Genomic DNA, 13443 nt, shown 5'->3' with positions numbered 1-13443 from the left:
AAGCAACAAGGAGATTAAGATGAGGACTGTAGGAAGAAAACAAATACTTGTGATTTTAGACAGTGGAGAGCTACCTTGAAACTAAGAACTTAAGAAGCTGGATTCTGTTATTGCTTCCATTCCTAAGCGATACTGGGCAAGTCACTTAGACCAAACTTATCCCAGTTGGTCATTAATTTTTTATTCTTTGTATTCTGGATGATCAACATGAGTGGTAACCAGAAGTGTCATCTGCAGAAGCACTGAGTGCCTTAATCTTTATCTGAAGGCAGAAGAAGTTGTGTTTAGGAAATACTAAGTTGTATATAAGGAAAAATATTCTGAAAAAAAAAAAGGGATCTTGGTTGCCTTAAATTTGCCACTCGCCTTTCTGAAACTTTTGATCTGTTTCAGTTACTTAGCTGCAAAATAGAGATAACACCATTAGTGCGTCATCTCTGCTGTTTTGAAGATAAATTACACCTTTTTGAAAATGTTAAGCTATAACGATGAGTTTGATTAAAAAAAATCCATATGAAATATGAGCCACTCTGTAGTAGAGTACAATTAGTGTGAGGAGAAAAATATTTGGGTTCATATTTTGAAAATGTGGAGAAAAATACTGGATAAATTTTCATTAGGATGTCCAGCTACATCCCATGGAAAAAAAAACATAAGGCAATGCCATAACGCAACTGCGAAAAGGAGTATAAATTAAAGTTGACAGGCAACCCTAATTTGGTTATTTCCTGATGTCTGAGTGCTTAAATTTGCAATATTATGATGGTCTTGTAATGTAGATTTTGTGCATATGTGGTCCTACATTTATGAGTGTGAACATAAAAATCAAAGCCTCTAATATTACATGTGCCCTGATCTGCTTCCCTAACACTGGACTATTCTCACTGACCACACAACCATTAGAAAACTCTAGTAGAATAGATGTAATGGGAGCCTATTTCTGACCTAGCTTTTCCTCATATGGCTCAGATCACAGTACCCTTTGCCTCTGAAATGCCAGTTTACTACACAGTCTCTTCATGCTAGTTTCAACTTTTGTCCATTCAAGAATCCCTCATGTCCTCCAGTCTCACTGTTTAATTCTCTCTGTTCACCTTATCCTCTGTTTTTGCTCTTGTCCACATCTCATCCATACCCACCCTCCACACTCAGCTGAAAGTTTCTGGGTTCCACGTGTGAAACACAGCTTTCTTCTCTGTAGCCAAGTCTGGATAGATTACCACAGAGACAGCAGAAGATACCTCCTGAAGATGACAGCGAACAGCCTGCCAAATTCCATAATATGGCATTGTCAGTACTGCTTAAAGGCTGTTTCCTCACAGTTTTGATAACATACTAGAATTAATGTTTTTCTCCAGCATCCTTGTCAGAAGTGATTTGAATTGTTTCTGCAAAATTCTCAAAAACTCTTACTTTAATAAATGCTCGCCTAACTGGTGGAAGTCGTGAGCAATGGGAAAGCAGATCTATTATGGGATGTTTGAAACCACTTGGAGTGGTAATCTTGACTGTAGCTGGGGTCATGATGCTGGAGGCAAACAAATCCTGTTTGGGAAGCAGTATTTGATGGCTGCTGAGAAGGTTACATAGGACATACCATGTCTTTCTGACGCAAGTTTTCATGTGAAAATGTTCCCTGTTTCCCTTTTCCCCTCTCCCCAGGTAAGAAATTACACAGAATGTGCCTGTGTCCAAAGCCGCCAGGTTATCACCCCACCGACAGTGGGCCAGCGCAGCCAGCTCCGGCTGGTCATCGTCAAAACCTACCTGAATGAGAACGGCTATGCTGTTTCTGGGAAGTGCGATCGAACCTGCAACACACTTATCCCGTTCCTGATATTTCTCTTCATAGTGACCCTTATAACAGCGTGCGCCCAGCCGTCAGCAATCATAGTGACACTCAGGTAGGAACTATGATATCGGCTCATGTACATATTTTTGCTGTGCTGCCTGCTGTCACCAGTGTCTGTGTCAGAAGAATTTAGAATATTCACATGATAATGCACTTTGGGAAACAAGAAATGTCCAACAATTTCTAGACCATATAGAGAGAGAACAAATAAAAACATACCACCTTGATATTTCACTGTCCTTTGGATACCTCGGACTGTATTCCTTCTCTGACTTTTCCACTTGCACAGTGAGAATAATAATAACACATTGTCACTGTACTGTAATTATGGAAAGGTAAACTGCAACCAGTGAACATTAATACTGCAGAGAGCTTCATTCCCGTGAGATACATAAGGGAAATATTCAGCAGAATTTTGTAATATTCATTAAAGAAGAGAATGCCTCCCTCCCCTTTGTCCATGGAACAGTGATGCCAACGATCCCAAACCATGTGTTGTGCACAGCACATTGGTCCAAGATTTGTGGCCCAAGTTATTTCTCTGATTTTTCAGTTTCTGGCTGAGTGCTTGGCTTGAAAAGCTTGACCATCTGACTGCAGTTTTTCTGCTTGTTCTTTATCTTATACTCCAGTGTCACTACAAGCTGCCTATCTGAATTTCAGATACCTCGGTTAAGATTTAAAAAATAGTTTGTAAAATCTGAATAAAATCTGTGATTTACTGGGATTGTTTGTTGTGGCACTGTGAAATATTGCTGCTCTGCATACAGTCCTTGGAAAGCTTGACATTTTTTCTTTGAAACTATTGGAAGGAATCTCATATTGCTTATATTGAAATGGAAGAATGTTTAGATAGGCTGTTTGGATGTAGACAAAGATTTATTATAGCTCAGAAAAAAAGCCAGGATGTAAAGTCAGAACAGTCCACAATGCCTATCTGCTATTGACTATTTTTTAAAGGATTTTTCTTTTTGTCTGCTAGGTCTGTGGAGGATGGGGAACGGCCCTTTGCACTAGGAATGCAGTTTGTTCTATTACGAACTCTTGGTAAGTCGTGTAGCTACTAAGCTTTCACAGAAACCATAGAGTTTCCAAAAAGTTTGTGATGTTCGGCTTAAATGTAACATCAAAGCACTAAAATTCCATCAATATGCCACTGATGGCCTGACTAATTGTGTTAGGAACCGAAAATTACTAGCTTCTGAAAATGTTGTAACTGAGAATGTATTTAAAATATTTATTTTTATTATTGACTTTCTGGAATGATATTTTTGTCCCAGAAAGAGGTATTGTAACAGTTTCAAATTTAATTTAAAAACCCTACCAGAAAAACCATTTGTCAAAATAGCCACCCCATCCTGACATGATTCCCTTTTTGACAAACTCGTATTTTCTTCTGACAACAATTGGTAGTTTCCTGATCCACTTAGATGTCACAGTAAGAACAACCTCAGTCTTCTAAATATTGTCTATAGCAGAATTGTGTCTGTCTTCAGTCCTTCTCCTCTTCTGCAAATAATATTGCGTATTCAAGGACAGAAACAGGAGTTACTTGGAAAAGAAGATGAAGTGCCAGTGCTCATCCTCTTGAACTCCTAAAATCCCAACTGGTCCTGGTGTTCAGCTACTACCAAATGTGAATAGAGCAAGCAATGACTATTCTAAGTGAGAACAAGAGGAAAAGCACATGTGGCTGCATGTGGTCAGTAAGGCAAGAGTTTTCTTTGAGGAAGGCCCTTTCTGACTCATCTTAAAGGTGTCCTATTTTCAGGGAAAACAGAGCATTTAAGGGTCTGGCAGTTTTAGATGTTAAATTCTGTTTCTGAGGAAGATATCTTCAAAAGAGAGATTGAAACTCTAGTGGTCTTATCACTTCCATCCTTCTTTGGTAAGAGAAACATTTTGCAATTTTTTGTGGCTTTTTCTCCTTAATCTAAGTCAGCAATCTCTGTTCTTTCCCAGCTTATGGGTAGTGGATGTTCAACAAGTAATGCTGTGGAGATAACAACTCATTTTTTTTTTTCCTGCTGATTTTATTTTCTGAGAGAACTGGAGTTTCTCTGAGGGGACATATAGTATATGAAGGGCTGGCTGGGCTCTATAGAGTGGAACAGTAGCTATTCCAAGGTGTTGCTGCACTGTCTTTTCTTTAACACTGTCACTTATGTGGTGTTCCTTAAGTGGGATATGTACTGGTGGTGGGAAGAATAGAGGGGTAGAAATCTCGGAACTTCTTCACCTCCACCTGTTTGACTTACATATATAGTTTCTTTGGAAGTCTTCCTCTATCTGCTAACACGTATTAATTCTGTTGCTATTTTTATTTCAGCTTACATTCCCACTCCAATTTATTTTGGGGCTGTTATTGATACCACATGCATGCTTTGGCAACAGGATTGTGGTGTACAAGGATCTTGTTGGGAATACGACGTCACCTCATTTCGTTTTGTCTACTTTGGGTTGGCTGCTGCTCTCAAGTTTGTGGGATTCTTTTTTATTTTTCTGGCCTGGTACTCCATTAAGTGTAAAGAAGAGCAACTACAGAGACAGAGATGGAGGGCTTCACCGGTGAACACTGTGAGTGAGATGGTTGGCCAAGCTGGACTCCAACAAAACTATGCACGGACTAGATCCTGCCCTACCTTCAGTTCTCGAGGAGACATTGGTATGGCACAGGGAATGAACTGCATAGCACAGACATACCCTGGCCCCTTTTCAGAAGCAATAAATTCCTCAAATGAAAATGCATTGGAAGAAGTCACTGCTGAGATATAGACCCCTGGCTTGGTAATGTAATGTTTAGTTTTGTTGGTTGACTTAATTATGGCGCCTTGTAAAACACCTGTGCCTTCTCTTTTTAATCTAAATGTAACATGATAAAACCAACAAAGCTTAATGCAAACAACCATAGTATGTTCCTGAGGGCTGGATACCTCAAACCAACCCAAGTTCTTAGTTCTCCCTTCCTGACAATGGAGTTTTAAAAATTGTGTTTGTAATTATTTCAAATGTGTCCATGAAATGTCCATGCTCTACCTAATATCAATGTAAGGGTGAGGTACTATGAACAGCAGTCAGTGGAAGAGTGACAGAAACTCATATCGTTAATGTCTAGATGTCACAAAAATGCTTAAATGTATCATCTTTCACATCTGCAAATCATATTTTTAAGAGATGAGTAATTACTGTGAGTTCTGCTACAAAGCACAACTAAACTTGTTTAAACTATGCAACTTACTCAGATAATTGTACGTGCAGCAAATTATGTTTAAAGCTTGCTTTTAAAGACATTACTGCGACTCAATTTGAAAGGGGCTATTTTCAGACATACATGTTAAAATAAAAAAAGAACATAACATTTAAAGTACTGTTAATAACATGTTAAGCCATACAGAAGTTATGCATCAGGTGATGTTTGCAAATATTGAGACACAGTATCTTTGTCCTGTCAAAATGTGCAGTAATTTTCATTTGATAAGCAGTCATTCTTCACAAAGTACACAGGCTAGGAGCTTAAAATGCTTGGTGTAAAAAAAGCACTTAAGTATTAATCTGTGATAACATTAAGGTGTAGGAACCATGTACACATACCATGCCAGAAGTACTTCTGTAACAATATAGGCCACCTGAGTGGCCCTTATTAGAACCAGATCCATTTTTTTCCCTGAAAAAGAAAATAACCAGCTATGACTTATAGGAAGTTCTTGGCTGTGCTTCAGAAGTGCATGCCAGTCGAGTTCAGCTTTGGTGAGGAAACCTCAGGGGAGAGCTAATGGCCTTGTTTTGTTTCTTACTGGCTGTTTGGGGCCAGGGTGGCACATCTCTCCACAAGACCTTGCAGAGAAACCTTCAAGTGGACTGTGAGCATGTGGGCTGCCCCTATGCCCAGCATGAGGCCTTCTTCCCAGCTTCTGGCATCGCTGCGGTGCTTCTCCCTGGTGCTTCTGCCCCAGCTCTGCCACTCCTGTTGTCTACCTTGGGGCAGGCTGCTGGAACCACCCTGGAAGCTGTAGGTGTATGGTTTGTCCCACATGTGACCAGCCTTCCTCAGCTTCATTTAAAGCTTTCTGTGAGAACAAAGGGTGAGTTGGCTCTCCTCCACCCATTCAGGAAAGAGCTAAGAATATAAATTGTCTTCAAGCAGGGACCTATGAGATGTGGCGTGGCCTTTACTTATTCCAAATTACTATGGTGTGTTTTCTCCCCTGCTCTTAGCATTTACTATATTGCTCTGGAGACTTCATAGTGCCCTTCTTACGATGTACTAATGATGTCTCAAAGGGCAGGGAATGATTTCAAGTGGACACCGGGAAATCAAAGCTGTATTTTGCCCTGCAGGGAAAGCCTTAATAGTTTAGGAAATTAGAAGCTTTAGAAGAACTCAATGATAGGCAGACTTGGATTTTGCTATGTGCATAGCCTGCATGAAATCAAATAGGAGAAAGCAGAACTTTGGGATTATAAGAAGGATTTTCTTTCTAGCTTAATTTTTAATTTACAGTTTGTAAGATGACTAAACATATATGGAACCAAGTCCTCCTTCCCTTGAAATTAAAGGGAATACTGTCTGGCATCTGGATATGCTTCTCCTTTGCCAATTGCCTTCCATCATCTCCTGTCTCTCCTTGACCAGCATGTGGCTTTACCCACTGGCTTGGTTCTCCTGCTAGAAATGTTGACTGCTTATTTCAGAATGTCTCAGTCCATTTATGTGACTTGTTATTAATTTCATTCTCTGTGGCTGCAAAATACAGCATAGAGGAATATTGTTATAATCACCTTCTGCTTTTCTGTACATACTAGTAGCTTTTTGGATTCAAGCCTTAGAATTTTTTTTGTCTTGTGCAGCTACTGGGCATGATATATCTGCAGTCAGTTTGTGCCACCTGGGATTTTAGCTTCTATACTTCTCATCCCAAGGAATACATTTCCTTGTCTCAGAGGTACTGGGTACAATTTATTTTTTGACATAGGAGATCAGAATAGATGATAGAAATGTCTCCTCGTCCTACAGTCTTGAGTGCTTCTTGCATCGAGAAATTCATGTCATGACAAAATTTGAGGCAAAGTAGTAGGACAAAGTGTAATTGCAGCCCATTACCCATCCACTTTAATCACTCATCCATTTTAATATGTGTGGGATGAGGTGAAAAGAGACAATCTTCAAATACCTCAGAAACAGAGCATTTAGGGAATCATAAATGATATGATAAAGAGGCTGGAGATGAATCATATGTCCTGATCTACTCTATTTCATGCCTTGTGTGCACGTCTTTTCCATACAAATATGGAGTGAGAGCAGCTTAGGCTGGTAGGATTGTCAGGAGCTAATACTGATCACAAAGAATGAGAGTGATGTACGTGACACATCTGCAGCTGCTGCAGCTTCTGAGCTGAGCACAAGGGAATTCAGAGCTTGTCAGAATTGAGGATTTCTGTTTTTTAGGAAATCCTGACACCTCAGCTTCTAAAAGCATTTTTTAATGTCTGAGAAACTGGAACATAGAAGGAAAGATATTCATTTCAGAAATACTGAAAAAGCTGTGTTTGCATATCTTCTTGTAGCTTTTTAATTTTCATTTCAAAATTATATACTTCACAAAAACAACATAAATATTCGGTAGTAGTTTTTAATCTAGATAATTTTGTCAACGTATTTCTACCAAATCATTTAATTAAATCAACATCCTCTGAGGGAAAGAAAACACAGCCTGTGGCCAACTTTTGATTTATTCCTGAAGGAGACTTTGTTATGAGTAAGCTATAGCAGTCTAAACTAAGCCAATAAAGGCACCCAGGGTAAAAACAGTAACTCACCAGAGAAGTCAATTCCAGCCTTATCAAGTGACAGAAATATGGACTGAAATCTGCTGAGCAAGCACTATTTTCCGAGGCTACCACTGCAGAAGGAAGCAGAGTTGCCAGAGAAGACATATGCAGTGATCTTAGTCACTGTCAATGCATGGTGCTAAACTGATTCACAAAGGAAAAGGTTTACCAATTAGCCATTAGGGGTGATCATTCCTGTCAGGAAACCATCTGACCATAAAATGTAAAATTCCAAAGTCATTTCAGGTTAAGTTGTTGTAAGTTCTGCCATCCTCCACTCTCCCTGCAAACACTTCAGTTTGGTTAGCAGCAAACACAAGAACACGTAAAGCAGGAGTCCTGCCCTCCTGCTCATCCACACAGTGCTATTGGTAGAATACCGAAGTCTTCTACCTACAGCTTAACCAGCCAGGGAGAGTAGGGAGCAATGACACCTAGGGTTTAACTGCAAGTCCCCAGAGAGCCATGATATCATAAGGACAGCTTATAATTAGTGTCCTCCTGCACAAGTTATTCCTGGTTCAGAATGAGTGACATGAGAGAAGTAGTCCCAGTGCATAGACATGACTGAACAGATCATCATTTCATATCTAAGACCTCTCATTTCTCTCTGTTTCCTCAAAATGGGGAAGACTTCAGAAAAGGAGTAATGACAGCCTCAGGTGCATATGAGCATGGCTTATGAGCCACTCTGTTCATATTGAGTGGTTCATATAGATTCCAGTGGATATAGTCATGGCTGGAATAACTGGTGAGTGATGCTCTGTATTTCCAATACTGGCAAAGCCCTGCATTCTTTTAGTCCTATTCTCATAAGCATACTGAACATAATATGGTATAATTTGGAACTGGTGGCCTTTTATATATTTATATACAGTGTAAGCAGCTACAAAAAAATAAGTTGAACATTCGCATGCAGTTTAATTGGAAGCTTTTGATTCTTTGTCTAGTCACTGTATCTTAAAAAACGCATGTAATAATTTGCTATTCTTCAGAACATGCAATTAAGTGAAGTAAGGGTACAAATCTCCTCACAGGTGTTAGAAATGTAAGTTTGAAAGCCCTTAAATTAATCGAACACACTTGAGTGTAGTGTTTTCAAAAATATGTTTGCTTTTTTAAAAAATATAGCTCATAAATTCATAGCATAACCATTCATTATGGCTCTGATCCAGCAGAACACTTAAATACATGTCTAAATTTATATACTTAAGTGATGGACTTAAAAATAATGCATGTACATAGGCACTGGACTGAATCCCATGTGCATTCAGAAAGAAGTTCCTTTACACAAGGAGTAATTTCCATGCTGAGATGTTTTTTACCCATGGATTCAATGATCATCACCAGAAGAGCACAGAATGGCAGTCAAGTACTTCCCCATGGCATTCACATGTGGCTACTTCTATATCTCGCAATGGACGAATGCTTTTTTTTTTTTTTTTTAATAAAAGACAGTTCCATGTAGCAACACTTACTTAGCATTACAAACTGTAAAATTTTTACTAGAATTCTTTACTAGAATTCTTAATTCTGGGGGAAGGTGTGATTGCATAGTGAGGGACATTACTATTCTGCTTAGAGAAGCAGAGGGCATTCCAAGCGTGTATATGGCAGGCAGTAGTTGTCTAGCTCCAGAACGAGAGTCATCTCATCACCCTGGGTGACGGTATCCAACGTCACCTCATCCAGCCAGAGATGGTGGGTGCCTGATCATCTCAGATAATGGTTGCTTCCATATTCAAAATATTTCGGGGAGTTGCTCAAATATATATATTTAATTCATAAAGCACACCATTCATGTATTTTACAAATTTTTGGCTGAAAATTTAGGTATTTTGTGTGGATACAGAATAAATAAGGGCATATTTCTGAGCTTAAAGCCAATGAAATCACTTGTAATGCTGTAGGTTTGGACTGTGCCCTTCCACAGGATTTGGACCTAGAGGTTTGAATAACACATTTGAACCTCACTGCTGTATGGAACTCCAGTGAGCATGACTGGGGAGAGGGGTCAGCACCTTCTGTACTATTCTTGCAGGTTCTTCCCAAATTGCCTGAATTTTTGCTGCCTTACTACTCTTTCTGTGTGTATAATACCACTGCTCTTCATGTTGTTATATTGATGTAAAACTGATGATAAATAGGTCCAAAGTGTCTTATTGCTATTTTGGAGTGAGATTCTTACCCTCAACAGTCTGATAATGAGGCTGAAGAACTGGGCCCGTCCCTTATGTTGGACATTAACAAGCTGATGCATTAGCAAGTACAGGAGAACTAAGTGACATAAAGTGCTTGTTTAGCTTTTATATTCTGGTCACTTGTTAGTACTACTGTTTTCGTAGATCAAAGACAAAATATTCCCTTAACAAGTTTGTCTTTTTTTTTCTCAATAATCTCTCTTTTATAACAGCATAAGAAATGTCATGCTGCACTATCTGTGTTCCCACAGCTGAAGCCATCCAGCTGTGACTGCTTTCCAGGGGTTTAAAACACCTAGAAACAGAATTACATCAGTGTGAATTGGCAGAGCTTTGAACAGTGCTTGCTGGTTGTAGATTAAACCTGTGGCAATACATTTCAGGTTCTTCACATGATGGACTTGAGTTTTGAGATATTTTTATCCTTTAGAGTGTTTAGAAGATGGACAGTTGACGTCATGATGCTAGATTAATTATTTGGTATAGAATTAGGGTTTTTATTTATCTTTTTGTTATATAACGTTTCTTTTTTCCTTTTTTTTTTTTTTAGTCTAATAATTGAAAAAAAGGTAAATGTAAGCGTTTTCACTGAGTTGAAATGGGGAGCCTTCAGCATTGGGACTGGTTATGCCCAGAGTTCACATGATTCTTCTTCCTTATTTTGTTATGAATACATACTATTACACGAATACATGCTCTTACATGGCCAAAGCTTTGAAAATGTACCTGGTCCTCAGGAAGGAGATTTTCCCTATCCTTTCCACAGAGTGTGTAACATAAATTAAGGATGACAGCTAACAAGATCCATATCCAATATCCATACCCACATGTAGTTAATAACTAGTTTTTAGCAAAAGTTCATGTGCATCCTATCCTTCAGATAAGCTCCTTTGACTTAATCTGGCCTTTCAAACACAGGTCTAGCTCTGCAAGTTCCAAGTACATAGGCCGCTCTAAAAGTCATGCCTCCTATTTGTTTCCATGGAGATTACAACAGATACAAAGTGTAAAAGACTATTTTCAACAGTCACTGCTGTTGGCTATGCGATTTCATCAGCGATGAGCAAGAGCCTTCATGCCGTGCTCGTAATAATCTGCGCTAGCGGAGACAACCACTGCTGTGGGCAGCAAGGCTGCAGTGTACCACCCACCACTTCACTGTGCTCTGATCCACTGTTTGGTCTCCATAAATGTTCAGTAAGCATCTATCAGTGTCAGTGGGTGCCATCTTTTCCACATGAATAAAATTTCACACTATTGCACCATACGTATTTCCATGTCAAACACCGTTGTGTCAGACTGCCCCTCTGCTGCCATCTGTCACACAGCAACACTGTGTAAAGAAATATTGGTGGCAAGGTTTGACTTCTGCTGCCATACCACCACCATCAGCCTCTGAAATCAGTATTATAAAGTAGGAGGCATTACTTTTGAAGCAGTCTTCACAGCTCCAAACTTTGCTTGTTTTTGATTTTTATAAAATAGAATAAATGCTTATTTGTTCACGTTCCATTTTACTCATCTCCATTTCCTTATGTTTTCTATTTCAAGTTAGCTGTCATAATGTTATCCTGTAACAGAATTTTATTCATGATATAGAATAGCTGAAAAGCTGTGGAATTCATGAAGGGCTACAAAAAGCATTCAAGGTATTGTTTGGCTCAAGAGTAATCTTTGGTCAAAAGGCTAAACAACATTATGGTGCTAATAGCTACTGAACAGCTACTATGGTGTATTCACTATGACTTCAATGACATGTTCAAGGCATGCCAATGATACAACAGCATGTGTTTTTGTTCTTAAAGTCTGGAGCTTCTCCAGCAAAGTCTGCATTCATAGTTCCTAGTGAGCCAATTCCTGTCTAGTTCTTCTGTCCTTTCAGGAGGGAGTATAGGATTTGGCCCAGCACTAGCGGCTAAAGTAGAAGTTATATAGACCATGCAAATCTCCTGTAGGATTTATTCATCCTTCTGTAGAATGTTACTTTCTTTGGTGGCTTTGCTTAAGCAGAGACTGAAAATAAATTCTATAGGAGTGACAGGAAGCGATGGCACCCCTTAACCAAGCAACATTAATAAGAGTTTGAATTAAATCGAGGACTCAGATCTGAGATATTAATGTTCTTTCATGAAATATCAGAAAGAGGGGGGTAGAACAGGAACGAGTTCTAGCTCCAGCAATGGAAAAAGCCAAATCTGGCCAACTTTCAAGAAAGCTAGGATTTACCACTGAGATTTTTGGTATTTGACTCTTTAAGACAGCATTTTGCCTTTCTATTTGGAACTGAAAGATAATTCTTTTATGTTATTGTACTTGGACTGCTCACTGAGAGGAGGCATGTGTATCCTACATGGCATGATGTGGTACGCCTCAGAAATTTTACCTCTTTAACAAAGGTACATTTGAAAACATGAAGGGAGATGTCAGTGCAAAAAGTTGGACAAAATACTTCAAAACTGTTTCTGTATAAAGAACAACAAAAATGAATGTGGAGTCACTGTGATCCATGTGTCGGTGAAGGCTTTCCTCCTAACAGACCTGCTCTGTTCCCCACTTGAGCAAATGGGAGTTTTGCCCTTGGCTGCGGTGCTTACCCCTGCCAAATGATTTAAACAGCAAGAAAATAATCTGGGTAGCGTGGTAGGAGCGTGGAGTGGGCACACTGCCTGTAACTGTTCTGTTTTAAAAAAACCAACTCATTATTAAGCAAACGTGTAGAGTATTAAGGACATTTGTAGAGTATGTCTGACTGTATGAGTGTGTGGGTGCTGTGCTGTGGTAAAAAGAGACTAATTGGTTTATGCATTTTTTTGCATACTTTAGGGATTTTTAATTGATATTTATTTCTCAGCAGAGGCTAGAATAATTTTAAAGCTGTGTAACACATTGTTTCATGAAATCTATTGTCGGCATCTGTTGTAAACATGTGTTTACAAAACAAACTCTTGAATACTTGATATTGGAAAATAAAAAGTAGCATATAAAGTGTGTTTTATTTCTGATGAGAAAAAGAAAAAGAAAAAAGCCAAAAAAGTTCCCTGGATCAGTGTGTGATCAGTATTCCATTTTTTAGTGCTCAGTCAGACAAAACCAAATCTTTCCAATGAATTCTGCGAGCAGTGAATCACAGCGAGGTATCGATTGTGTAGAAATAAACTGCAAAATTTCATCATCTCCTCTAGTGATAAATCTGATTTATACTGATTTATGCTAAGAAAAATAAATTTGTTCAAAGTTGATATTGGCAGAGTTGGAAAAATACATAGGATACAACTCTGTGTGCATCCACGCTGCTCAATAAAGGGCTGGGGCATGAACCCAAGGACAGGGCTCCTGATGTCTGTGCTGTGCAGTGCTTATTTCACTCCATGGCTCCGATTTAGTCCACACCAAGCCATTTCCATGTGGTTTGTAGTGTAGGGCTATGGCACAGGGAGCTCCCAGAAGGCAGAATTGGCTGAGACAGGGTGGGTTTCCCCATTCCCACAGCCACTCAGCACTGCAGGCTATGTGCATCAAGGACCGTGTCCTCACACAGCACTACAGGCCTGCAGCATACAC

At 39.2% G+C, this 13443-nt stretch overlaps 1 protein-coding gene across 3 annotated transcripts in view; it reads left to right on the top strand.

Moving 5' to 3' along the window:
• The window catches only part of SLCO5A1 (solute carrier organic anion transporter family member 5A1), a 71864-nt gene extending 58997 nt beyond the window's left edge, over positions 1-12867 (top strand). For 2 of the 3 annotated variants that reach the window (XM_040691366.2, XM_015282904.4), the window contains 3 exons: positions 1663-1904; positions 2835-2899; positions 4182-12867. In XM_040691366.2, the coding sequence (XP_040547300.1) occupies positions 1663-1904; positions 2835-2899; positions 4182-4627 (753 nt within the window). In that variant the 3' untranslated portion in view covers positions 4628-12867. Of the gene's footprint in view, positions 1-1662; positions 1905-2834; positions 2900-3623; positions 4151-4181 lie in introns of those variants that run through there. The other variant, XM_040691377.2, reaches the window with a different exon arrangement.
• The last annotated feature ends 576 nt before the right edge of the window (positions 12868-13443 follow it).

The sequence above is a fragment of the Gallus gallus genome, chromosome 2 (genome assembly GCF_016699485.2).
Source record: "Gallus gallus isolate bGalGal1 chromosome 2, bGalGal1.mat.broiler.GRCg7b, whole genome shotgun sequence".
In the NCBI taxonomy this organism is placed as follows: Eukaryota; Metazoa; Chordata; class Aves; order Galliformes; family Phasianidae; genus Gallus; species Gallus gallus.
Note: the sequence above shows the minus strand (reverse complement) of the source record. Positions and strands in the feature narration are given on the sequence as shown.